Source organism: Rhinoderma darwinii, chromosome 2 (assembly GCF_050947455.1).
Source record: "Rhinoderma darwinii isolate aRhiDar2 chromosome 2, aRhiDar2.hap1, whole genome shotgun sequence".
Taxonomy (NCBI): Eukaryota; Metazoa; Chordata; class Amphibia; order Anura; family Rhinodermatidae; genus Rhinoderma; species Rhinoderma darwinii.
The window spans coordinates 94,592,891-94,620,742 of NC_134688.1; the positions used below are offsets into that span (position 1 = coordinate 94,592,891).

General features: G+C 41.8%; 1 protein-coding gene across 7 annotated transcripts in view; it reads left to right on the plus strand.

The window, feature by feature from the left end:
* SCN8A (sodium voltage-gated channel alpha subunit 8) overlaps positions 1-27,852 on the plus strand; it is a 169,210-nt gene that overhangs the window by 92,905 nt on the left and 48,453 nt on the right. For 4 of the 7 annotated variants that reach the window (XM_075851926.1, XM_075851930.1, XM_075851929.1 and 1 more), the window contains exons 3-6: positions 7,573-7,690; positions 11,259-11,349; positions 14,181-14,309; positions 17,667-17,758. In XM_075851926.1, coding sequence (XP_075708041.1) covers positions 7,573-7,690; positions 11,259-11,349; positions 14,181-14,309; positions 17,667-17,758 — 430 coding nt within the window. Of the gene's footprint in view, positions 1-7,572; positions 7,691-11,258; positions 11,350-14,180; positions 14,310-17,666; positions 17,759-17,870; positions 17,963-27,852 lie in introns of all 7 variants that reach the window. The other 3 variants (XM_075851927.1, XM_075851928.1, XM_075851932.1) reach the window with 1 other exon arrangement.

Sequence of the window (27,852 nt, forward strand, 5' to 3'; positions counted from 1 at the left end):
ATTCAGGACCTTGTATGTGACGCAGCATTCAGGACGTTGTATGTAACGCAACATTCAGGACGTTGTATGTGACGCAGCATTCAGGACGTTGTATGTGACGCAGCATTCAGGACGTTGTATGTGACGCAGCATTCAGGACCTTGTATGTGACGCAGCATTCAGGACCTTGTATGTGACGCAGCATTCAGGACCTTGTATGTGACGCAGCATTCAGGGCGTTGTATGTGACGCAGCATTCAGGACGTTGTATGTGACGCAGCATTCAGGACGTTGTATGTGACGCAGCATTCAGGACGTTGTATGTGACGCAGCATTCAGGGCGTTGTATGTGACGCAGCATTCAGGGCGTTGTATGTGACGCAGCATTCAGGGCGTTATATGTGACGCAGCATTCAGGGCGTTGTATGTGGCGCAGCATTCAGGGCGTTGTATGTGACACAGCATTCAGGACGTTGTATGTGACGCAGCATTCAGGACGTTGTATGTGGCGCAGTATTCAGGGCGTTGTATGTGGCGCAGAATTCAGGGCGTTGTATGTGACGCAGCATTCAGGGCGTTGTATGTGACGCAGCATTCAGGACGTTGTATGTGACGCAGCATTCAGGACATATGTGATGCAGCATTCAGGACGTTGTATGTGACGCAGCATTCAGGACGTATGTGATGCAGCATTCAGGACATATGGACACAGCACTCAGGACGTATGTGACGCAGCATTCAGGATGTTGTATGTGATGCAGCATTCAGGACATATGGACGCAGCATTCAGGATGTTGTATGTGAAGGATCATTCAGGACGTATGTGACGCAGCATTCAGGACGTTGTATGTGATGCAGCATTCAGGACGTTGTATGTGATGCAGCATTCAGGACGTTGTATGTGATGCAGCATTCAGGACGTTGTATGTGATGCAGCATTCAGGACGTTGTATGTGATGCAGCATTCAGGACGTTGTATGTGATGCAGCATTCAGGACGTTGTATGTGATGCAGCATTCAGGACGTTGTATGTGATGCAGCATTCAGGACGTTGTATGTGATGCAGCATTCAGGACGTTGTATGTGATGCAGCATTCAGGACGTATGTGACGCAGCATTCAGGACGTTGTATGTGACGCAGCATTCAGGGCGTTGTATGTGACGCAGCATTCAGGATGTTGTATGTGATGCAGCATTCAGGACATATGGACGCAGCATTCAGGATGTTGTATGTGAAGGATCATTCAGGACGTATGTGACGCAGCATTCAGGACGTTGTTTGTGATGCAGCATTCAGGACGTTGTATGTGATGCAGCATTCAGGACGTTGTATGTGATGCAGCATTCAGGACGTATGTAACGCAGCATTCAGGACGTTGTATGTGACGCAGCATTCAGGACGTTGTATGTGACGCAGCATTCAGGACGTTGTAAGTGACGCAGCATTCAAGACGTAAGTGACGCAGCATTCAGGACGTTGTATGTGACGCAGCATTCAGGACGTTGTAAGTGACGCAGAATTCAGGACGTTGTAAGTGACGCAGCATTCAGGACGTTGTATGGACGCAGCATTCAGGACATTGAGTGCTGCGTCATATATAAGACTCTGATGCTGCTCGACGTCAAGACCTTGTATGAGCTGCGCAGCATGCTGAAGGAGCCTGAGCGGACACGGAAGTTGGAATTAAAATAATACAATATCTAAGGCCCTATTCACATCACGTTAGGGGCTTCTGTCGGAGGTATATGACAAAAGGCCCAAACGTTTCCCACTGTATGGCATACAGTGGGATACGTTGCCCAGGGACCGGCCCTGGTTCCCTATTGCTGGAATCGGCAAGCAGAGCATCAGCTCCAGCACTTCTCCTGCCGTCACTGTCCATATATGTCCATATCCCGCATACTGTCTTATTATTGAGTTCAGTGCAGGACAGTATGCAGTTAGATCCTAAGCTCCCTCTAGTGGTGGCTGTAGACACCCAGTATGTTATCTTTCAAATCTATGTAAATGTAGGGGATTTGGAGCTATGTTTCAGAAAAAAACAAATCTCCAACCACTATAAAAATATATTAAGAAATTAATTCGCACAGAATTTTGAGTCCCTCAGTCGTAACCTCCATCAACTAGCCGGAGTGGAGGGCAGCTGTAAAGAGCATTTGTCTCTGTCTGGAAGACATGGCATGCAAACCATGTAATGCTTGACTTTTTCTGTTGTGGTGGCTGCAGGCTCCCCTGCAAATTAAAGGGGTTTTCCCACCAGGGACATTTATGGTAAATCCACAGGATATGCTATAAATGTTAGATAGATGCGGTTCCCACCTCTGGGACCAGCAGATATCTCTAGAATGGGGCCCCCTATAACCCCGTTCTACTGCTCTGTGTTTGGCTGAATCGTGTGATTTCCGACCATTTCCGTAACTCCCATAGTAGTGAATGGCAGTTATGGAAACAGCATGTGAGCTACGCTTTTTGCCACTTACATGGTCAGAAATTACAAGTATAACGGGGTTAGGGGGCTCCATTCTAGAGGTAGGTGTGGGACCCAAAGGCAGGACCCGCATCTATCTAACATTTATGGCATATCCTGTAATATGCTATAAATGTCCCTGATGGGAAAACCCCTTTAATTTGCAGGGGAGCAAAGTCAAGCATTACATGGTTCCCGTTATAGGTTTAGACAAATTGCAACATTTTTTTGTTATATCCATTAGAAATTCTTCTTGCAGGAAAGCTTGCAGTCTAGTTGAGTTTTTAAAGCAATGCATTTGAGATGTGTGCATTAGGGACATGCTGAAGTCTCTTTCCTCTGCACGTGTTATCATGTCAGCAAAAAAATATTATTGATTTTGCTTTCTGCTTTGCTGACTTTTCCTTTAAGCCTTACAGGAAACAGAGATGCACAGTGTGCAGTTTGGGACTTTTTAAAATCAGAGAACGTAAAGAAATACATATATTTATACATACATATATATACAAATATATATATATATATATAACATTTAGAGTGATTCAGAATCTATACTGATCATCGCTGTATGGCAGGGGTCTCAAAGTTGGCCAGGTAAGTGGGCCAAATGGGAAGTTGACGGGCCGCATTACTTTCAAATTTGATACAATACAAAATGATTGTTAATCAATTAGTTATTTGAACTACTATAACACTATATTACTAGAATAATAATAACACATTACTATAATAATACTGCTAGGTTTAAAATTTGAGAGAATTCTCCACGTGCTTATTTCTACAATCCAGTTTTCCAGTTTAAGTGTCGCTAAATGCAGTCCGGCGGCTCAGTTAGCAGTGTTTGGCAGACACACGTGTCAAGATTGGGCAGCCCCTTTTTAGATAGTGCCACAGAGTCCTCTGTGGATGCTGCCACAGTGCCCTCTGTAGATGCTGCCACAGTGCCCTCTGTAGATGCTGCCACAGTGCCCTCTGTAGATGCTGCCACAGTGCCCTCTGTAGATGCTGCCACAGTGCCCTCTGTAGATGCTGCCACAGTGCCCTCTGTAGATGCTGCCACAGTGCCCTCTGTAGATGCTGCTACAGTGCCCTCTGTAGATGCTGCCACAGTGCCCTCTGTAGATGCTGCCACAGTGCCCTCTGTAGATGCTGCCACAGTGCCCTCTGTAGATGCTGCCACAGTGCCCTCTGTAGATGCTGCCACAGTGCCCTCTGTAGATGCTGCCACAGTGCCCTCTGTAGAGGCTGCCACAGTGCCCTCTGTAGAGGCTGCCACAGTGCCCTCTGTAGAGGCTGCCACAGTGCCCTCTGTAGAGGCTGCCACAGTGCCCTCTGTAGAGGCTGCCACAGTGCCCTCTGTAGAGGCTGCCACAGTGCCCTCTGTAGAGGCTGCCACAGTGCCCTCTGTAGAGGCTGCCACAGTGCCCTCTGTAGAAGCTGCCACAGTGCCCTCTGTAGATGCTGCCGCAGTGCCCTCTGTAGATGCTGCCGCAGTGCCCTCTGTAGATGCTGCCGCAGTGCCCTCTGTAGATGCTGCCGCAGTGCCCTCTGTAGATGCTGCCGCAGTGCCCTCTGTAGATGCTGCCGCAGTGCCCTCTGTAGATGCTGCCGCAGTGCCCTCTGTAGATGCTGCCGCAGTGCCCTCTGTAGATGCTGCCGCAGTGCCCTCTGTAGATGCTGCCACAGTGCCCTCTGTAGATGCTGCCACAGTGCCCTCTGTAGATGCTGCCACAGTGCCCTCTGTAGATGCTGCCACAGTGCCCTCTGTAGATAATGCCACAGTGCCCTCTGCAGATGCTGCCACAGTGCCCTCTGCAGATAATGCCACACCCCAAGTAGATAGCTCCATTGGGGCTCCCTCTAGGAGTGGAATCCCCAGCCAGAGCGTCGCCAACGCTTTGGCTGGGGATTCCTCTACTGTTGGAGCCCCTGACGTCACTGTCCATACACAGTGACGTCAGGGGATCCTCCTGGACCGGAATGTGATATCAGGGGAAACCCCAGAGCCGATGTCCCGGAGCAGAGCACTAGTATAGGCTCTGTGCCGGAACTCTGGGGAAGCCAGTGACATCAGTGTCCATATATAGACATGGATTTCAGGGGCAACCCCAGAGCTGGAGTCCTGGGCAGATCGCTAGTAGGCTCTCCTGGGACTCCAGTTGTGCTCCTGATATCACTGGGACACCTGCTCTGGGGAAGCCCCTGACATCAATGTCGATGTATGGACAGCGATGTCAGAGGCTTCCCCAGAGTCCCGGAGCAGAGCCTATACTAGCGCTCTGCCCGGGACTCTGCTCTGGGGAAGACCCTGACAACACTGTCAATATATGGACAGCGATGTCAGGGAATTCCACAGAGTCCCGGAGCAGAGACTATACTAGCACTCTCCACGGGACTCCGGCTCTGGGGAAGCCCCAGACATCGCTGTCCATATGTGGAAGATTCCACAGAGTCCCGGAGCAGAGTCTGTACTAGCGGCTCTATGTCCCCCGGGCTGCAGATGACAGCCCCAGGGGCCGCGTGCTTGAGACCCCTGCTCTATGGCATCACCACAATTGTAAAATGTTCTAAAAAAAAAACATTCAAGTACACATTTTGTTGGTTGCTTCTGCCGTCTCTCACATCTGTATATATTAATGTTTTAAAAAATGTAGCTGAGAATGAAAGGAGTCAGATTGGGGAATGTTATATGCCTGTCTAAAAATATGTGATTTCAGGGCATGATTAAAACTGTGAATGTTGGGAACTAATCTGATTGTCTGGGTGGTGCATTCCAGAGGACTGGTGCCGCACAATATCTTGGAGACGGGAGTGGGAGATTCAGATTATAGGGGATGTTAATCAACGGTCGTTGGCAGAACATAGAGCATGGGTAGGGTGGTAGACAGAGATTAGGGAGGAGATGTAAGGTGATGTAGCACTGTAGAGAGCTTTATGGGTGAAAGTAATAAGTTTATATTGCATTCTATAGTGGGCAACCAGTGCAGTGATTGGCACAGGGTAGAGGCATCGGTATAGCGGTTTGTAAGAAAGATAAGCCTAGCTGCTGCATTCACGATAGATTGAAAAGGAGAGAGCTTAGTGTGGGGAAGACCGATTAGTAATGAGTTAGGGTCCTTTTACACCGGCCCATTTTGGCCGTAACAACGAGCGCCGATCACAGACAGCTCATTGATCAGTGCTCATTTGCTCCCTTCACAAAGAGCTATTATCAGTAATGTATGGGGATGAGCGCTCGTCCTCATATATTTCTGTCATTTCGGCAGCATATTGCTTAGATGTCCTGCCGACAACGATAATATTTTGTGCAGCATGTGACCAAAGAAGTTGACAATCAGTTCTGTACAGTGACCTCAGTTTATAGTCCTAGTAGAGTCTTCCTTAAAACAGTCATTAGGGAATTTTGATGATTTTTATTTACTTGTTTCTATTTGCTGGTGTACAAATGTCTCTGTAAAATGGGATTACACCAAGCAAATACATACAATTGAAAATGCATATTTCTTAAAGTCTGTCTTGTGTGAAAAGTGTAACTTTATTGAGAGATATGAGACTATTAATATTCTTCTTAAACTTTTGTTAAAGTGGAGCTGCTCAATCTCAGGTGACCTATTCAACCTGTCTTGTAGTTATTGGACGTCATGCCTTTATTATGATATTATTGGAGGACCATATTGAGGAAACGTTGCAGTCTGTACGTCAGTCAATTATGATTTTGTTTTGGTTCCACTTAAATTCTGGACAGGTTGTGAGCTGAAGAAACTAAAGACCAAAATTTGAGCTCAAATAAAATGTTTTCAGATCAGGTTTGTTTTATGTAAGCTAAAGTTTTAATATTTTTATTAATGTAGTCATCAATATTTTTGTTAATTTACTGTTCACGTGCATGTCCATGTAAAAAAAAAAAAGTTCTACATCAAAGCCATGTGCCAGCCTTTTAAAGGTTGAAATTACAGGTGGTGAGAAACCCTTCCTTAGGCTTTATTCAGACGAACGGGATATACGTCCGTGCAACGCGTGTGATTTTCACGCGCGTCGCACTGACCTATATTAGTCTATGGGGCCGTGCAGACCGTTGCGTGATTTTTACGCAGCGTGAGTCCACTGCGAAAACCTCACGACATGTCCGTTCTTTGTGCGTATTTCGCGCATCACGCACCCATTGAAGTCAATGGGTGCGTGAAAATTACGCATGCCACACGGAAGCACTTCCGTGTGACGTGCGTGATTCGCGCAACAGCAGTGAAAAGTATGAATGAAAACAGAAAAGCACCGTGTGCTTTTCTGTTTACAAACATACAAACGGAATGTCATACGGGGCTGACACACGGAGAAGTTAAGTGCCTTTTGCGCACGCAAAACGGCACGTTTTTTGCATGCGCAAAACGCACACGCTCGTGTGAATCCGGCCTCATAAACACACTTCCTTGGGATCTTGGGTAGCGTAGAGATCGTACGGTTATAGGGCCTCACATTATCCAACTGGAATATAGGAAATGTACAATACAAATTAAATCTGGATTCTGATTGGCTCTTAGATGTCCTAACGTCCCAGAGCACAGAAGAAGTAAAGCTGGCTATACACATAAGATACAGTATAAGGCCCTATACACACACGACCGTGGAAAAACTCTGTAATTGCGGATCGCTATACGGTCCGCAATTACGGACCCGCACGGTTCTATTGGCCGCGGACACCTACGGAAAGGTGTCCGCGGCCAATAAAACCGGGCGGGTCCGTAATTGAGGTCCGTATTGCGGTCTGCAATTACAGAGTTTTTCCACGGTGTCCGTATCCACTGAAAGGTGTCTGTGCCGTAGAACCGCGCCGGGAAATATGGAGCATGTAGGATCAGTAGGATCCAACAACATTATTCTGATGTGTTTGGGCAAGTGCAATGGGGACAGAGGCAGGGAAGGTCTTCTCCCTACTGGCCTGTGACTTTGATAAAGCCACAGGAATCATTTTTCACATTTTTAAAAATTCAAACAGGCTTTTATATAGAATTTTGGGGATTTTTCCTTTAATATAATATGGTTGAAGAAAATTGCTTAACGTTTTCTATAAATGACTCCTTTTGTAATATCCTAACAATTGTCTCTCTCTCTCTCCTTTTCCCTGCAGACCTTTATAGTACTAAACAGAGGAAAAACAATCTTCAGATTTAGTGCCAACCCTGCCTTGTATATTCTAAGTCCTTTTAACCCATTAAGGAAAATAGCTATTAAAATTTTGATACATTCATATCCTTTTTCAGATGATTGATGTTGTATTGTTTTTTTCTTCACACATGTCATAAATATGTTATACAATCTACAGTACTGTATTCTATAAATATCCAAATTAGTATGGCACAAAAGGGAAATCTCTTTTGATGTATGTACCCATCCAAAGAGGCGTTCTGATTACAAAAAAAAATGTATGGGAGTTCATAATTTTTACATCTATGACCATCTGTCTCAATTACACAGTCTACAGTCCCTGGTGATTCTTTAGAGTAGTGACCAATATCTATTGATCCAGTGGTATGCATTTTTTAGTAACCCTGCAAATGCAGCTTTCCAAAGTTCCTGGTTTTTAGTGTCTGATACCCGCAAATCAGTTATTTAGCCCCACTCCTGCTTCCGGACTTTGGTGTTGTTAAATGTGTCACTCTACTAGTATGTGACTGACTTTGACATTCAACTTCATGTTCCTGCAATCAATGACAGATTGGTACAGGAAAGGCAGACTGGAGCTTGTCATGTCCGTGGCTGCGGGCCATCATCGCCACTCTCCCCATGACAGCCGCAGCCACGAGTCGGCGAGCGCTGGCCCCAGTCTCCTTCCCAGGAGACGCCAGCACTAGCTTCCACTCACCTCAGCCTGATCCCGTAGGGTGCGCGCACACACTCGTGCCCTTTTTAAAGGGTCAGCGCTCGCACCAGACTTTGATGAAGCATCAGGCCGTGAGTACCCTGGACTATAAGAGGGGTCCAGCCCCCTACTTCGATGCCTGAGCGTTGTTGTTGTTGTTTCCCTAGTTTGTCTATGCAATGGTCTCCTAGTGTGTTCATGTTCCCTGCATTCCGTACTACCCTGGTCGAGTACTGTGCTGAGCATAAGTCGTGCTGTGCTGTATATGACGCCTGACCTGCTTCACCTCGCCTGACGTCTACCTGCTGCCTAGTCCCAGCCGAGTCTGCCTTGCCATAGGTACCCTATACGAACTATAGACATTGACCTGCGCCCTGTTGGCCAGCTGCCATACCGCCAAGGCGGTACGGTCCAGTGGGTCAACAAACCCTACGTGACAGAGCTGCAGTCAAATGACAGCAGCTCTGTTTTCCCTAATCAGTGCACTTATATAAGCTCTGCCAAATCACATTTAGAGGTGCAGATAGCCTTAGTCTAGGCAGTGGCCAATGCCTAATAATAGCTCTGGAGCCGAGTGCTGTATTATACATAAAAACTATCTAAAAATATGTCACAAAGTCACTTGGTCACCCTACCAAAATACAAATACAATGGATAATGAACTAGCACATGGCACATGTTCCATAGTTGATAAGGTTTAAAAAAGACACAAGTCCATCAAGTACCACAAGATTTTTTACATTTATTTAGGGGCCCACATTTATTAATAATGGTGTATTCTTCACCAATAAAATTGGAGTAAATTGCAAATATTACGCCTAATTTATTAAAAGGTACACGCCTCTAAATAAATGTGAATTTATCTGACTGTTTGAATTTCTTTTCATGCCAGCTATGAGCAGCTTTACATTTGTGCCACTAAACTGTGCCTTTTTTATCCTTTGCCTTTGATAAATGAATGTGAAAGTACATTTACAGCTGGACTGTGCCCACTTTTATTGCCTGTTTTCTTATTTGAATAAGAAGACTAATAATGCAAATTTGTGCACAAATTTAGGGCAATTTTTGCTTAATTTTAGATGCTACTTTTTAACGTGTGCTATGTCCATCACAGTTAAGCGTAAACGGAAAGTAACTGTGGGCCAGGTAGTCTATACACCTTTGTAAAACATAAACCACAAATCTCATTTCAGATCTATATAAAGAAATGCCGCTAGATATTGTTTTAATTCTCATCTGCTGGTCTGTTGGGAAGTTTGCTTACAAAGCTAATGCATCCTTTCCATTAGTAAGAATAAAAAACTCTGACCGTTATATTTCAGAATAATGAACTTTTAATTACTTAATATATTTAATATTGGTTTGATGTTTGAAATAATATTCTAGCTCACATTGTTTACTAACAGTTTTTCTTGTCAATTACGAATATTGTGGTTTTATACTTTATGTTTTACAACAAAGGTTAAAACATTTCTGAACATTGTTATGCTGAATTCTTTTTACAATTTGTGGTGTACGTTTGCTGTATACACTGGAAACTGCTCCCGACATATACACTGAATGTGCCCATAGTTTATAATGGACTTAAAGTGGCTCGGTCACCAGTTTATTAATTCCTTGTCTCCTAACTAATCTAATAGGTGCGTTGCTGCTGATAACTACAGTTGGATTTGTTTTCAAAAATGTTTATTATTTGCAAAGTTATGAGCATTTTTCTAAATATGCTAATGTGGGTCTAATATTCAAATAGGAGGTGACTCTCTCTTTTCACTCTGGGCGGTGTCATGTTTTCTGTATGACGCTGTCCAATCATCATACAGTTTCTCCCCCTTCTCTGCCCAGCAACACAGTGTGATCATATAGTATACAGCCTCCATTCCCGACTGTGTTTTCAACTGGCGATATCTCCGGTTGTTTCACAGCTAGAACTAGATTAGAATCTCATCTTTCATATGTCACAAGAAGCGCTGTTCTAGGTGGTCCACAGCCTGAGATATGGCTGTTTGAAGTGATCCCCCTTTCCTCCAGCCTCAGTCTCTCACACTGTGTGAAGCAGCTTCATTCTGATAGGACAGCGTCAGAGGCTGTGAGTTAGCTCCACCTCAGGAGAATCGCTGCTGTTGTCGCCCAATGTCACGTATAGCCTCATTTGCATATTTAGAAACAAGCTCATAACTTTTAAAATAATAAACGTTTTGGAAAACAATTTTCACTAACATTATCAGTGTGACAGAGCCTATCACATTAGATAGGAGATTACTAGTGACAGATCCTCTTTAATGTATGCCCAAAGAGAGTCAGTTTGGCATATGCTTGGGTATTATGTGTTTTTGTCACATTTTTTTTTACAATGTATTTCAACGGGCAGCATATGCTTGTATATCGCATACAGTTGCATGAATCAAGGCTATACTGTATGTTCACCATATATGTGTGTTGAATAATATTATCACAGGAAATTCTGAAAATTATCAAATCAACTTTTATTTATAAGGCATCAACATATCCCACTGCGCTTTAATTCTTAACATTTAAAAAAAATTTAATATTGACTTGAAATGAAAGAGTAAGATAGGACCCTGCCCATTAATGCTAACACGCTCGTGACTCACTAAAGTGGACCAGCCACTAAAGTACAAATGGGATTTAGAAATAACACTGCACAAGCTAGTCCGCCTGCCACTTTTTTTACATTTTGAAAAATAGGACAAATTTGGCGACTTAAAATTTTCCATTTACAAACCATTTATGTATACTGGTATAAGCTTTTCCTTTACAGAACAGTTCCTTTTCATGCTCGAAATCCAGGATTGTCATACCAAAATTGTCATAGTTGTGAGGTCTGCTAGTTGTAGCACTTATCTGTAATACAAAACAAAATCGTAATCCGATTGTAATAAATGTTGTTTTTTTGCTTTTTGCCTAATTTCTGCTGTTTCCTTGACCACTCTATACAGTATTTAGCATGATCATTATGTGCACTATTTTGACCAACTGCGTATTCATGACTTTTAGTAATCCCCCCGACTGGTCTAAACAAGTGGAGTAAGTATGCACATTATTTGCATGCATTAATATACTAAATAACCAAGTCTGCTTGTATGCTCTGTTTATTAGACTTTTAATACAGCACCTATATAGTTGTTTGAAGGGAAGCAATGGAGCTCTATACTGCCCATAGGTGCACCAATATTTCAGCTCTTATGACTTAATTTGTAATAATCTCTGCATCTTAGATAATAGAGCCATTGGGGCAGATTTACTAACAGTATTTTAAAGAGTAAGGCCCCATGCACACGAACGTGCTTTTGCGGCCGCAATTCCCCGGGAGAATTGCGGCCACACTCATTCCTATGGGGCCATGCACATGACCATGTTTTCCGCAAAAAGAACGGGCAAGCCTTATTACGGCCGTGTTCTGCGGTCCGGGCTCATTGAAAATAATGGCCGCGGCCATGTGCACAGCCCGCGATTTGTCGGGCAGCTCGTAGCTGACACTACGTGGCCGGCCGACCTGAAAATCACGGCCATGCACATGGCTGCGGTCGTGTGCATGAGGCCTAACTAAACGTTCAAAAAACTTCTGACATGTCATAGTGACATGTCAGAAGTTTTGATTGCTGGGGGTCCGAGCACTGAGACCCCCACCAATCGCTAAAACTAAGCTGCAGAAGCGCTCGTGTGAGTGCTTAGCCGCTTCTTTTCTGTTTGGCTTTTTCCGGGCAGCCGATGTTTCGGATAACGGGCTCATAGACATTCTATCGCTACATCGATTTCCGGAAAAAGACGAACAGAAACTAAGTGGCTAAGATCTCACACGAGCATTTCTGCCTCGATTGGTGGGGGTCTCAGTTCTCGGCCCACCACCAATCAAAACTTATGACATGTCACTATGACATGTCAGAAGTTTGTTGAATGTTTAGTTACACTTCAAAATGAGACTGTTAGGCCTTATTCACACGACAGGGTCCGAGTGTCGGCCGATAAAAACGGCAGTTTTTCCCGGCCGTTTTGCATCCGTTCCACTTCCGTTCCGTGCCGTGTTGCCGTTTTTAATGGCCGATTTTGACCCGTTTTGCAGCCGTTTTTTTTCCCTGTCCATTTTAAAATCGGATGAATTTAATTTGTACATTTTTTGCCACACACTTCCCTCTGTAGATAATGCCACACACTGCCCTCTGTAGATACTGCCACAGCCCCCTGTAGGTAGTGCCACACAGCCTCCCATTGTAGGTAGTGCCCCACAGACCCCCTCGTAGGTAGTGCCCCACAGACCCCCTCGTAGGTAGTGCCACACAGCCCCCCTGTAGGCAAGGCCACACAGCCCCCCTGTAGGTAATGCCACACAGCCCCCCTGTAGGTAGTGCCACACAGCCCCCTGTAGGTAATGCCACACAGCCCCCCTGTAGGTAGTGCTACACAGACCCCTTGTACATAGTAACTCCCCATAGATGGCACCCCCCCCTACTTTCATGTAGGGGACGACTTCTCGTGGATCGGAATCCCCGGCCACAGCGGTGGGGATTTTGCTTCAGAAGACCCTGACGTCACTGTGTCCATATATGGACACAGTGAAGACAGGGACTTCTGCTGGAGCGGAATCCCCAATCCCCGGCCACAGCGTTGCCAAAGCTGTGGCCGGGGATTGGGGATTCCGCTCCTACAGGGAGCAAAAATATACCCTCCTCCTCCTCCTCACATGCACTTCGCACTGTGAGGAGGAGAAGGAGAGAGAGAGAGCGAAGGAAGACACAGCCGTCACTTGGAGCACATTCAAGTGATGGCCGTGTATTACCCGGCCCCATAGACTTCTATGGGGGCCGGGAGAACGGCCGAAAATAGTGTGTGTCCCATTTTTTGACGGCCAGGTTTCCCGGACTGTGAAAAAATGGGTCGTGTGAATAGCCCCATTTGGGGGCTATTGTTCCTACTGCAGCCGTGTGATGGCCGTTTTTTGAACGGCCGTCACACGGCCGGGAAACCCTGTTTATGTGCATAAGGGCTTCGAATTAGACTAGATGTGCTAAATGTATCACAGTGGCTCATGGATGATAAATTTGGTGCACCTTTAGAAACTTCTGTCTAACTTTACATTACTTCTTGGTTGGGTTATTTTATTCATCAATTTTGGGCAATTTTGGTTCTTTTTGCCTCAATTGATTTGGGCCAAGAAGATTGTGCAACTTAGGTCGGAATTCTGGCACAACACCAATACTAAATCTGCCCCATTGTTTCTGAAATCTGTTCTATTAACCAGAATACGTATGAGATCCACATTTATGCATGTACAATAAAAGTGTTATATCGTTCGATTTGAACATGTTTGCATGAGTCCTTGTCTATGCTTGTCACCCTGGGCTGAGTAATATTACTGGGGGAAGACAACTTACAAGTATTAATAACAATTTGGGGAGCTACGTACTTATTGTTTGCAATGAAAAAGAATCCCTTCAAAGGCTTGGGCTCTAGGGGGACGTGAAGTTGCACACAAGTTAGGGTAAACTTGCAATCGTGACTTCAACTTTTTTCTATGGCGGGAAAAATAACAATCGGCCGAGACTTTCCGAGATTTTCAAAAATTTGGGCCATGTCGAAAATGTTCCAATGTTTGCATGGTCACTTGCAGCTTCTCCACATAGGGAACAATTGCCATTGCGTTGCTACTCTGATTTTTCCGCAATTGGCACGTAACTTCATGTGACTGTGTAGCCCAAGCTTACTTGTTATTGTTTTTGAAGGCATAGCTTTTCTATTTCCATTACATCACATGTCTTGATGTGGCTACACCATTGGAGAATAGCTTCTTTTCCTTATAATAAATGTGTGAAGTATATGCTGATCTGTAGTAATCTTTGTCTGTTCTTTACTCTTCGCAGGTACACTTTCACTGGAATTTATACATTTGAATCACTTGTGAAAATCATTGCAAGAGGTTTTTGCATAGACAGCTTTACATTTTTGCGGGATCCATGGAACTGGTTAGACTTCAGCGTCATTATGATGGCGTAAGTTTCATTATTTCTTCATGGTTCTTCAATCTAACTCTTTTTTTTATGTGTGTTAAACTCAAAATTGAGCATGTTTTAATACAATGTCATAGTCAAGCACAGTTAGCTTGTACCATATATTCGAAGAAATAGAAAACCAAAGAGCAGGACACAAAGGGTCCTTTAAACAGTGCAAAAATCTTCTTTTCGGCCTATATACAATTTCTGTGACCACATTCTTATACGTATCTTTATGTTCACATTCGTATACTTACAGGAAGCAATACAAGTAAATGAACCTGGAGAGCTGGTTGTTGCTGTATTCAGAGAATTATATAGAAATTGGTAGATACCATATTTTAATGGGTGACAATTCCTCCTGTCCAAAGTAGTTAGGTGGGTGATGGTGTCAACCAGTACCATATGGGGGGCCCCATTTTAATCGTTGCACCGGACTCCTTTCGTCTGTGTGCGTCCTTTTCTTTTTTTACTGTAGGAAGTGTCCTAAATTTTAAACTGAATTGCCTTATGTATAGTATCTATGATCTTTTGATACATAGCAATGTACAAAGATTGACTGGTTAAAGTGGATCTGTCAGCTGAATATGCTGCCCTACGTAAGGGCAGCATATTACATCTACAAGTCCATACTCCTAATAGCCAAAATGGAACAACATTTTTTTTTTGTGTGTCGTTTGGGTAATAGGAGTGATGAAAGAATACAGCGGACTCATGACTATGAAAGCAATGTATACTTTCATCACTCTTATTACTCAAACGACACACATATTTTCTGCTGTTTTTTAGTATTCTGCCCTTACATAGGGCCACATATTCAGCTGGCAGATCCGATTTAAATACATAACTAAGAATCTCCCAGTGCATTCTTTTGGTTATTTTAGAATTGAAATTATTGATGGAAAATTATAGACATTTTTAGTTTAATAAGAGTTCACTGGGTCATTGTCAAAATCAGATTGTGGACATGCACTTCTACATAAACGAATGCATTTGTATGGAATGAAATTGATGGGTGCTTACATTTTTGCACTTTATAAAGGGCCTTTAGTATATAGAATGATTGTACATGTTACAGCATTCCATTTTATGTTTCTGCTTCGGAGATGATATGTAAATTTGTTAATGAAATAACCAAATAATATTGTTGTCTTTGCGAGCCGTAGGGCAGTGACCAAATCTTCTTTTATTGATAGCTGACCAAAGAATTAAAAGATGTAATGGGGAAAAGCAATTTTCTCTTTTGCACTTTTTTTCTACAGGAAATCAAGTTTTATTCTTACCATTAAAAGTTATTGTTAATGAAGGTAAAATCATAGTATAAATTCGATCTTTTACTTCCAGGAATCTTTGCTGGTATGTACTTCCCTGTCTCGGGAGGATATACATAATATAACTGAGACTGCAGACCTTACATTATTTGTTTCATTGTCCTGAGCAAAGTATTCTAGGGATTTGGTCAAGGAGAAATATGATGAAAGTGCCAATAATGTTTTCACTTCCTAAATATCAATTGATAATGACTCCATTAACTATTTTATTACGACAGTATTTTGCCATACAAACTCATATTGTCCTTATGTTATTATGCCATTCATCCCTTGATTTAAAAAAATAAAATAAATGTCTATATAAGTAATATAGTATTATTTACAGTAAACAAATGATGGAAATGTAGAATGTCAGACTACCACTTACCTAATAAAGCGATTTACTGCTTGAAGTAAAACAGAGAAACTGCATCTGGAAGTGCTATGAATATGTGCTAAAAAGTCTAAAAAGATATAAACATAGTACCATAAATCGCCCCTCTTTAGTCCTAACATTTCAGGTCAGGAGCTGGAAACCTGTTACTTCCCAACAAAGAGATCACATATACAGTACTATACACTTAGATACCAACATCTCATACATAAACCTACGTATTAGCACAGCTGGGTTGTCACTGAGGGCAGTACCAGGGCTGTACAGTGTCTCAATTGACAGCACTATAGCGTACCACTCACTTTTATATCTCTGTATATTCCACTAAATATTTCAGGAGTTGACAGGACACTTAAAATATGGCTTTATTAAGATAGTATTTTATTTCTATTGAGGGAGGTCATTCTTTTAGTATCCAGAGGCATGTCCTATGGACCATAGTTTTATGTGGGGTATTTAATGTTTATAAAATAATGTAAGAATCAAATATTTGAAATGTAGTGTCTAAAAAGTGTATACTATCCATATAGAATAGAGAAGGATAACATATTTATTTTAATACTTTCCATCTAGACACTAGAAATGTAAGAATTAAGCCATATTAATTTCATACATTTATAGTGATCGAAGATCAGATTTTCTAAAAAAAAAAGAGCTTCAAATTCCTTGCATTGACAGAGTTAAAAGATATAATTCTAGCTTTCTCCAGGCGGGAGCTTAGGAGCTTACGGCATGCGGTCTTAATATTGAGTTCAATATGCAGTAAGCTCCCTCTAGTGGTGGCTGCACGCAGCCGGAATTTTTAATCTTTTAATACTAGGTCCATGCAGGTGATCTGGAGCTCTGAGTCAGAAATAAAAAGTCTCGACCCCTTTAAAGATATATTAAGAAATTAATTAGCATAGAATTTTGGTAAGAAAAAAAACCAAAACATAATAGTATTCAAGGGTGGACATTCACTTTGATATGAAAAAAAAATAGCAGTTGTGGTTGAGATCAATAATCAGTGAACCAATCACTTAATCTACATTAGATCCTTGTTTTAATTAAAATCATAAAATACATAATCGTGATATATCACGATGATACATATCATAATTATACCCCTCCTATTGTTTTCATTTACTGCTAATGTGGCGTTATCAGTCGCCTCTACAATTGACACTGACCTGTTATTTTCTTTAAAAACAAAGCAAACTAGCATCACGTACATACACAAGACTATTAATATGGCGCGCATAGCATAGAGAATAAGGTAAAGCAACATCACCACAGGTCCACTAACTCCAAAATTCAAGTTCAATCATATGAGTAGTTCTCAACAACAATCACAAATATATATGTAAAAGCTTCAAGAACTTACCATAACCGCTCACTTCTCGGAGCTTCTTACCGGTACGGTCAATGATGATATATTACAAGATATTATAGATAACATTGACTTCGGTGGAATCCCTGGAAAGTCCGACATCCTGGGGATGGAAACTTTTACATATCCATTTTTTCCAGCATTTTTGGTGATTTGTTTATAGGAGACCACTTCCATTTTGGACATAGTGGTCCTTTTACAAGCCCCTGGGAAGAGAGTGGTTAATGTTGGGCTTCTATGAAACAATCCACACCATTACAAGTAACTCTGATTTGATTCTGCAGGTATGTAACAGAGTTTGTAAACCTAGGCAATGTTTCAGCTCTGCGCACTTTCAGAGTTCTGAGAGCTTTGAAAACTATATCTGTAATACCAGGTAAGGTGGCCTGCAGTCGATGTTAGGTGTTGGATAGGCCCTGTGACGTACCTCCTGTTGTAGCTGTTTTGTGTTTTGTCATTGTGTTTGTGTGTGACCTCCCTTATTGCAGATATGTGACAGAGTTTGTGGACCTTGGGAATGTCTCAGCGCTGAGAACATTCAGAGTTCTCCGAGCTTTGAAAACTATCTCTGTCATTCCAGGTGAGAAAAAAAATTTAGACACTAAGGCTGATCTCTCGCAGATGTTATGTTCCGTTTCTTGCAAAAATGGTGCAGATACATTTTTGTCAGGATTTGCAGCCTGCCTTTCTCTGATAACATGAACATATTTCAATGACTAAGGCATCATGACCAACAATATGTAGAAAAAATATGATGTATGACCTTGTAACTAAGCAATGTTTAAAAGATAAAGCCTATTACGTCCCAAAACGTCCTGGTGGCATGGCACTACGGCACCCTGCACACCTTGTGCCCTCCAGCTTTCTGAACACGTGCAGGTAATGATCGCTCTCCTTAACCCTTTTTCTAGCATCAGCAGAGACTTGATAGATTTCTACTAACAGGTAGCCGGACTCTAGCGCTTGTCGCCTGTATTCACCCGGATATCAGCAATTTTATGCTTTCAGCTCCCCGCCAACACAACTGTTTTTTAATCCTCTATATTTTGGGCAATGGCTATCCAAATTAGGTTATATGTGGACTTTTAATAAATTCTTGGCTTTTTTATCATATATTTTGAGGTTTATAATATAATAGAGCCAGGACAGTGTAAGGCTATGTTCACACAGAGTTTTTTGACACGTTTTTTGATGCGGAAACCGAGCCAAAAAACTCGTCAAAAACGGCCCGAATATGCCTCCCATTGATTTCAATGGTAGGCGGAGGAGTCTCCCTATCTTCGGGCGTTTACGCCTCTGACCTCCCATTGACTTCAATGGGAGGCAGAGATAGCGTATTTCGCTGCGTTTTATGACCGCGGTGCTCAATGGCCGCGGGCGAAAAACGCAGTGAAAATCGGCGTGCAGGAAGAGGAAAATCTGCCTCAAACTTCCAAACGGAATTTTGAGGCAGAAATTCCGCCTGCAAAAAAACTCTGTGTGAACATAGCCTAAGAAGGCGTTGATGAGGAGTTATTAAAATATTAAATATTGACATGTTTTATTGATTAAAAAGGAAAGTGAATTTGTGGTTCTTCACATCTTCTGTTGTGTGCATTTATTAAAGATTATTTCAAAATTTATTAACATTTTTACAAAATTGACTACACAGAGGACTATTTTTATATTTATAGAGTATTATACTAGCAGTAAATATATCGCAGGTATATTGCATTATTTTTTACTAATTTATGAAGGTAGGTAAAGAATGCTATGTAGATAGAAAAAAAAAGTGAAAACAGGAAATTGGGAATAAATGTTTTGCATCTTTATTGTATAAAACAAGGTGTATCGTGGTAGCCATTACACCGCTCAAAGGTGTGCAGAATGTTGTGTGCTGTGTACCCAGGAAAATGATATACCGTAGACCATTTACCTCAGGCGTAGGTCTGAGTACAGGTATAATCTGCATCCAAATATTACAATGCACATGTGTCTCTTACCAAACCTTTACAATAGCATCTAAGACATGAAGAAAGCTCAAGATTAATTCATGAAAGCAAATTGTTCTGTCTATACTACTTTTCCAGTATTTCCAGCATAATATCTTCACTTAAAATGTGTAGTAATGCATATATTTTAAGGAACCCCCCCCCCCCCTTCTATCTATACTGGCACAAACAATATTACACATTTACTTCGGCTATCAAAGAAAGTGGCAAGTAGTGCTGTAGTTGTACTGTACTAGTATACTGTATTATTATTTACTATAGTATACTATACTGTACTCATTTATTTAGGAAACTTCTACTTGCCAGTTGGATCTGTAGTAAATATTGGTGCTGGAAAAAATAGAAAAGTGTGATCAATTTCAGATTTTGAGTCTTGTTTAGTCTTTAGCAAATATGGGATTCTGTTATCATAAAAAGGCAAGTTGTATAATTACGTTTCATGTTATTATAATTATTATTATTTTTTTTTTTTTAATTGCCATTAATGTGGCTCAGCCTTGGCGTTTAAATGGTTTGCATGACTATACTGAAACCCCAGCTTGATTCCATGAAAATGTTGCTTATTTTATGATGACTGATGCATGCATTTATTTGCTATAATTGTTTTTTATGTTTTTATCTGCAATATTTAATTTCATGGTTAAGAAGCTAACCATGAACATTACCTTTCTATATGTGTATATTCTTAAGCATCTACGTAAATTTGCAAATATGGGTTTGATATGCTATATAAAACATAGGGAATGCATTCTATAATTAACTCTCATAAAACAGTAAGGAAAAGGTAAGTGATAGGTTTTAGTTATGGAAATGCCAGCCACCTAAACCTGCACAAGTTCCCCAAAGCTGCACCCTTGCAAGTTTGTATGGCATTTTCATTGATGTATTCATTTAACTGTAAGATTTCTGTGTATTCGGTTTAATTGACACATAGAGATTTACTGATTCTAGTCGGGAGACTTTTATAGAACAAACAATGCCAAATAACAGCAAGCGCATTGAAACTAATCACATCTGGTGTTTTCATGTACTGTACTCTGTATAAAACCTAAAACAATTGTTGATTTATATCGCTCATTTGTATGGAGTCACACTGTGTAAATTCTTAGCTCAAAAGCCCAATGGGCCTTGCTCAAGCACTCAAACATTCGAGAGCAAACACTCTGTCTCTTCCCATGTGCCCACTTGATCCTCCTTGGATATTAGCTGCCCCATACAAAATAAAGAAAGAACAACACTCTAAAACTCTTGCACATGCTATTTAATTTTCGGAGAATGCACAATATATCCAGACTTGGTAAAAAAAAAAAAAAATTTATGGGGGGAACGGACGGACACATAATTAGGTATACATAGCCTGTTACAGACTTTAGGTCCCTGTCCCCTGAATTACTTGTGCCTGATAAAGGGTGAGCAAACACAAAATGTTGCTATACATTTCCAATCAAGCAAGCTCGAAAACTTGCTATGTATCCTGAGTGCTTTGTATTCAAGATACACTATGTGGCCAAAAGTATTTCCACACCTGACCATCACATGTATATGAGCTTGTTGGATATCCTATTCTAAAACCATCCGCGTTAACATGTATTTAGGCCCACTTTTTAACTATAACAGCCTCCGCTCTTCTAGAAAGGCTTTTCACAAGACTTTGGAGTGTGTCTGTAGGAATTTGTTACCATTCAGTCAAAAGAGCATTTGTAAGGTCAGGCAGAAATGGAAGAAATGGTCTGGCTCACAGCCGTTACAATTCATCAAAAAAAGTGTTCAATGGGGTTGTGGTTAGGGCTCTGTGCAGGCCACTTATGTTTCTCCACACCAACCTCATCACACCATGCCTTTATGGACCTCGCTTTGTGCACTGGGGCACAGTCATGTTACAACAGGAAAGGGCCTTCCCCAAACTATTGCCACAAAGCTGGAAGCATACAATTGTGTAAAATGTTCTTGTGTTCCGTAGCATTAACATTACCATTCAATGGAAATCAGGGGCCTAGCCCAAACCCTGAAAACTGGGCCAGACAATTAACACTCCTTCACCAAATGTCACAGTAGCCAGTAGGCTGGCGGACCTGTGACATGAAACGGTCTTCCACAACCTCACCTTTGTAGCAGAGTTTAACTGTTCCTCGCCCAGTTTTAAGCCTCCTACACAGATTTTTCTGTTACAGTTAAAGGCTGTGTTCAAACCAACATATGAAAAAGATGATCTTTATCTCGTTTGGTATAATTGGTTAATCATACACCTGACTATAATCCTACAAAATCTATGACTTTGTGCACGTGTACCTAAAAGAATTCATGCTGTTTTGAAGGCAAAGGGTTGTCACACCAAATATTAATTTGATTTAGATTTCTCTTTTGTTCATTCATTTTGAATTTGTTAATTGATAAAAAAAATGAACACTTCAATTTTTTAAAGCATTTTTACTATGCAGTATTTTTCCTTAACTGCCTAAAACGTTCGCACAGTACCATGTATGTATGTATATATATATATATATATATATATATATATATATGTGTGTGTGTATATATATATATTATCTAGGAATAACAACAGATCAGCCATGAATCGGCAAACACGTAAAAATCACATATACTCTATTGCCCCTAGTATAAAAATTTGCCCCACACTGTGCCCCCTGCATAAAAAATAGGTCACACTGTGCCCCCTGAATGAATTTTTTTTTCCATATTGTGCCCCCTGAATAAAAAAATGGCCCACTCTGTGCCCCCTGAAAAAATGTCCTACGCTGTGCCCTCTGAATAAAACAAGCCTCCCCCAGTAAAGAATACTCAACTCCCGACCTTCCTTTGCTATCATCCACAGTACCATGTATGTATATATATATATATATATATATGTGTGTGTATATATATATATATTATCTAGGAATAACAACAGATCAGCCATGAATCGGCAAACACGTAAAAATCACATATACTCTATTGCCCCTAGTATAAAAATTTGCCCCACACTGTGCCCCCTGCATAAAAAATAGGTCACACTGTGCCCCCTGAATGAATTTTTTTTTCCATATTGTGCCCCCTGAATAAAAAAATGGCCCACTCTGTGCCCCCTGAAAAAATGTCCTACGCTGTGCCCTCTGAATAAAACAAGCCTCCCCCAGTAAAGAATACTCAACTCCCGACCTTCCTTTGCTATCATCCAGCCGGTGCCAATTGAGACTAGCGAAAGGGTAGCAGGTGAGGATGCCTGCCACTCCCCAGTTCTGCGAACCAGCTGTTATTTTAACGACTAATTCGGGTTAGTCATAGTCTACATATTAGTTTTTAGTTGACTGTGTTTGCAGTGACTCTTCCTAGAATCATAGACCTTCCAAGGTCCTTAATCATTTGATTTAAGTTTATATGATGCACCTTACAATATATAAACATTATAAAATATCACTGCACACTCACAGCACGTTACTCGCAGGTACATATAATTCTGCAAGTATTTGGACTTGGAGTTGGTCCTTGACTGCTTTAAAGAGGCTCTGTCACCAGATTTTGCAAGCCCTATCTCCTATTGCAGCAGATAGGCGCTGCAATGTAGATAAGAGTAACGTTTTTTGTTTTTTTTTAAACGAGCATTTTTGGCCAAGTTATGACCATTTTTATATTTATGCAAATGAGGCTTTCTAAAGTACAACTGGGCGTGTTTAAAGTAAAAGTACAACTGGGCGTGTATTGTGTATGTACATCTGGGCGTTTTTACTTCTTTTACTAGCTGGGCGTTGTGAATGGGAGTGTATGATGCTGACGAATCAGCATCATCCACTTCTCTTCGTTAACACCCAGCTTCTGGCAGTGCACAGACACAGCGTGTTCTCGAGAGATCACGCTGTGACGTCACTCACTTCCTGCCCCAGGTCCTGCATCGTGTCGGACGAGCAAGGACACATCGGCACCAGAGGCTACAGTTGATTCTGCAGCAGCATCAGCGTTTGCAGGTAAGTAGCTACATCGACTTACCTGCAAACGCCGATGCTGCTGCAGAATCAACTGTAGCCTCTGGTGCCGATGTGTCCTCGCTCTTCCGACACGATGCAGGACCTGGGGAAGTGACGTCACAGCGTGATCTCTCGAGAACACGCTGTGTGTCTGTGCACTTCCAGAAGCTGGGTGGTAACGAAGAGAAGTGGATGATGCTGATTCGTCAACATCATACACTCCCATTCACAACGCCCAGCTAGTAAAAGAAGAAAAAACGCCCAGATGTACGCACATAATACACGCCCAGTTGTACTTTTACTTTAAACACGCCCAGTTGTACATAAGAAAGCCTCATTTGCATAAATATAAAAATGGTCATAACTTGGCCAAAAATGCTCGTTTAAAAAAAAAACTAAAACGTTACTGTTATCTACATTGCAGCGCCGATCTGCTGCAATAGGAGATAGGGGTTGCAAAATCTGGTGACAGAGCCTCTTTAAGAGGTTTTCATTCTTTCCACTAGTTTCTGTAACATGGGCTGCATGGATTCAGGTCCATTATTCACATCAATATTAGTGTATCTGACCAGTAATGTTGGGCAATAGGCTATGGCTTGCAGTTGGATTCCAATTCACCCCAAAGGTTTTCGTTGGGGCTAAGATCAGTTCAGAACATTCAGGTTTGTAGAATATCTGGCTGGCCCCTTTTAATGGACTTTGCTCTGTCCACAGTGGTGAAGTCATGAGTTGTGTCTATCTGTAATAGGGCACCCATAGCAGTCTATACTACCATATTGTACTTCCTTTTTCCTATTATTTGAGGCATAAAGTGCTTTTTCTATCAGATTCAGTATGACTTCTGTACAAAAAAAAAGTTGTTTCATGGGACGCTGTATTATGGATGTATTCTCCACTAGAATCATTCCATATCCCTCATATAACACCGTACAGTTACCACACCATGTGCACACGGCTCTGTTTTTATTTTTTGATTCTAGATTTTTCTGTTTTATTTTCTGTACATGATTATGAAGGCACTCATCGTGTCAGAGGTACTGTTAACAGCATTTAGAGATATACAGAGACGTAGCTAGGTGTTTATCACAGGTGGAGGGGGGGGGGTGCGAAACACATCTTAATGGGCCTTCCACACAGTATAATGACTCCAAAGTTGCCCCCACATAGTATAATGCCCTTATGGTTGCCCCCACAAAGAATAATGCTCCCATAGCTGTCCCCACATAGTATAATGACCCCTTAGTGCTCCTCACATAGTATAATGACCCCCTTAGTGGCCCCCACACAGTATAATGCCCCCATAGCTGCCCTCCACACAGTATAATGCCCCTATAGCTGTCCCCACACAGTATAATGCTCATATAGTGTCTCCCACACAGTATAATGCCCCATAGCTTCCCACATACAGTATAATGCCCCTATAGCTGCCCCTACACAGTATAATGCCCTCATAGTGCCTCCAACACAGTATAATGCCCCCACACAGTATAATGCCCCATAGCCGCTCACATAAAATATAATGCCCCCATAGCTTCCCCATACAGAATAATGTCCCCATAGCTGCCCCTTACAGTATAATGCCCCATAACTGCCCCATACAGATCCCTCTGCTCCTGTTCTCTGTGCAGTGTGTGGCTCTGTGCAGACAGGCGTTATGACGTCACTAATTCGCGCCTGTCTGCGATGAGCAACTTGGAGCTGGCATTACATAGTGAATGCTGAAGCATTGGATTCAACTGTATCTGCGTCCTGGGGACCGGCCCTGGGCCCCACCATCTAGGTGGGCTCGGAGCCACCGCCCCCCTGCCCCTCCGCTAGCTTTGCTATTGGAGATATGCTTTAAAGCAGCCACATGGACCATAGGAATCAATAGTCTAGAGCTGACCTATTGACTTCTATGGGAGAGTTTTCTAGGCATGCTCTGCGACCTCTGCAGGAAAGGATAGGAGTGAAGCATTTATTTTTTATTTTTTTTTATTCAATTTTTCCTCCCTGCATTCCAAGAGTCCTAATTTTTTTTATTTTTCCGTCAACATAGGCATATAAGGGCTTTGCTTTTGCGGTACAAGTTGTAGCTTTTAATGTTAGGCTGGATTCACACGACCTATTTTCAGCCGTAAACGAGGCGTATTATGCCTCGATTTACGCCTGAAAATAGGGCTACAATACGTCGGCAAACATCTGCCCATTCATTTGAATGGGTTTGCCGACGTACTGTGCGGACGACCTGTAAATTACGCGTCGTCGTTTGACAGCTGTCAAACGACGACGCCTGAATTGACTGCCTCGGCAAAGAAGTGCAGGGCACTTCTTTGCAACGTAATTTGAGCCATTCTTCATTGAAGTCAATGAAGAGCAGCTCAAGATTTACGAGCGTCACAGACGCCTCGCATAATACGAGGAGGAGCTTTTACGTCTGAAACGACGCAGCCTTTTTCTCCTGAAAACAGTCTGTCTTTTCAGACGTAAAAGGCACTTCTCGTGTGCACATACCCTAACAATTTAATGTACCATATAATGCACTGAGAAATTGGTAAAATTATTTAATGAAAAAAAGGCTGCAATTCCTTCAGTTCTTTTGTTTAATTTTTACTGCGTTAACCCTTCGGTAATCAAGAGAAGTTAACGTTATTCTGCGGGTCAATACGAATACAATGATACCAAATTTAACTGCATGTTAAATGCATGTAACTTTTTGATCCCATTTTTCTTAATTTTTTTTTGGTGGCAAGGTGTCCAAATCTGCGTTTTAAATTACTTTTTTCAGATGGTGTTCACTGTGACTTTTTTATATGCGGCAATACCAATTATGTTTATTTTTTTTCATAGTTTCATAACTTTGATGGGAAACGGGAGAAGGGCTTTCTCTTTAACTTTTAATATTTAGGGTTTTTTTCGGACATTTGGAACAACTTTATTTATTTTTTTTTTTATTTTTTTTTAGTCCCATTAGGAAACTTGAACATGGGATCTTTACATTGCTGGTACAATACACTGCAATACTTCGGTATTGCAGTGTATTGTGCCTCTTTTCATTCTCCAATTAAGCCATGCCTCTGGACAGAGGACAAAGATAGGAGACATGGGGGCCTTCAGACATAGATGGCGTGGTTGCTATTGACCGTGGACATCTAAGTAGTTAAATGGCGAGGATCTGAGTTTTATAGCAGGGTGTCAGCTGTTATACACAGCTGACACCCTCAGCGTATGAAGTGGGCTCAGCCCGTGAGCCTGTTCCATACTTCCCTTTCCGACTTCTGCCATACATGGAATTAACTTCCCTATCTGTAATTCTAAATTAATAAAGGCAGCTGCTATGCTGGCCATTATTTCTGCTTTGAAGCTTGAAGTGTCTTGGTTTCTCATATTTATTTGTAATGTCAACAGGAAGCATTAGTTCTATTTCACGTCCACTCCTATCTTCTATTAGATTTTGTTCCTCAGGTTTTCTAGTGCAGAAAAAAATCCTTTATACTTGATTATACAATGCTTTATACTTGATTAAGCATGTTCAAACTAATGCGCATGTTTTGCTTATGCTGTGCGCACATTTTTGCATCGTCACTTAAGCGATACCTAATAATATAAAAGCAGAGCTGCAGGTTGTCTACTTGCAAAAGTTTGTTCCACTCTTAACAAATACAGTGTTACATAATATATGCCGTCATGGTGAGAGCCAGGAGCCAATGGTCCAAACTTTGGTAAAGTTGAAATAAACAAAACATGTTTTAATATGTCTTTTTTTAATTTGTTTTTTTGCAAATAATATTTCCGTCAGTTATTTACTAATTCTAGATTGCAATTTTTTAATCAATTCAGAACGGCAATCTTTATTGTTTTTGAAAACGAAATATGTCCTTGTTATGGGACATTAGGAAACAACCAAGCGTGGAATAGACTTTTGACTCTTATATTAAGACTTATGCTGAGCTTCTGCAAGGGTAGGACACCAAAAAAAAATAAGTTTTTCATTAGTGATTATTTTTTTTAAATTGGGCTACTTAAAGAAGGCCTGGCGCCCAAAAAACTGCACCTGACATCTCTGTTAGATTGCCTGCGCCTCACAGATTCTGGCGCTTTTTTTCCTCTTCTAACGTCTTTTAGTTCCTGAGGTATCGGTGCCATTAGTGTTTGGAGCCCAATATGCAAATACTGTCAAGTGGGCAGTTAACAATGCTTACTTGCCAAAGGGGAGTGAACCTTGCCACCCGGCAGATTCCAATCAGAGCAGACGTCAGAGCGGCTACACTCATCCTCATGGGCGGCATTGGGTACATGAGCCTTTCTGTTTACTCCCCCTTGGCAAGTTGGCAAGTTAGCGGTGTCAACTGCCAAATAGACAGTCAAAGGCCTAATTTGCATATGAGGCACTAAAAGTAACGGCACCGATATCTCAGGGACAGTCGGTGCTAGCAGAAAAAAGCGCCAGAATCTGTGATGCGCCGGCAATCTAACTGAGATGTCAGCTGCAGTTTTGTGGGCAGGTGATAAATCCTCTTTAAGGCCCCATGCACACGACC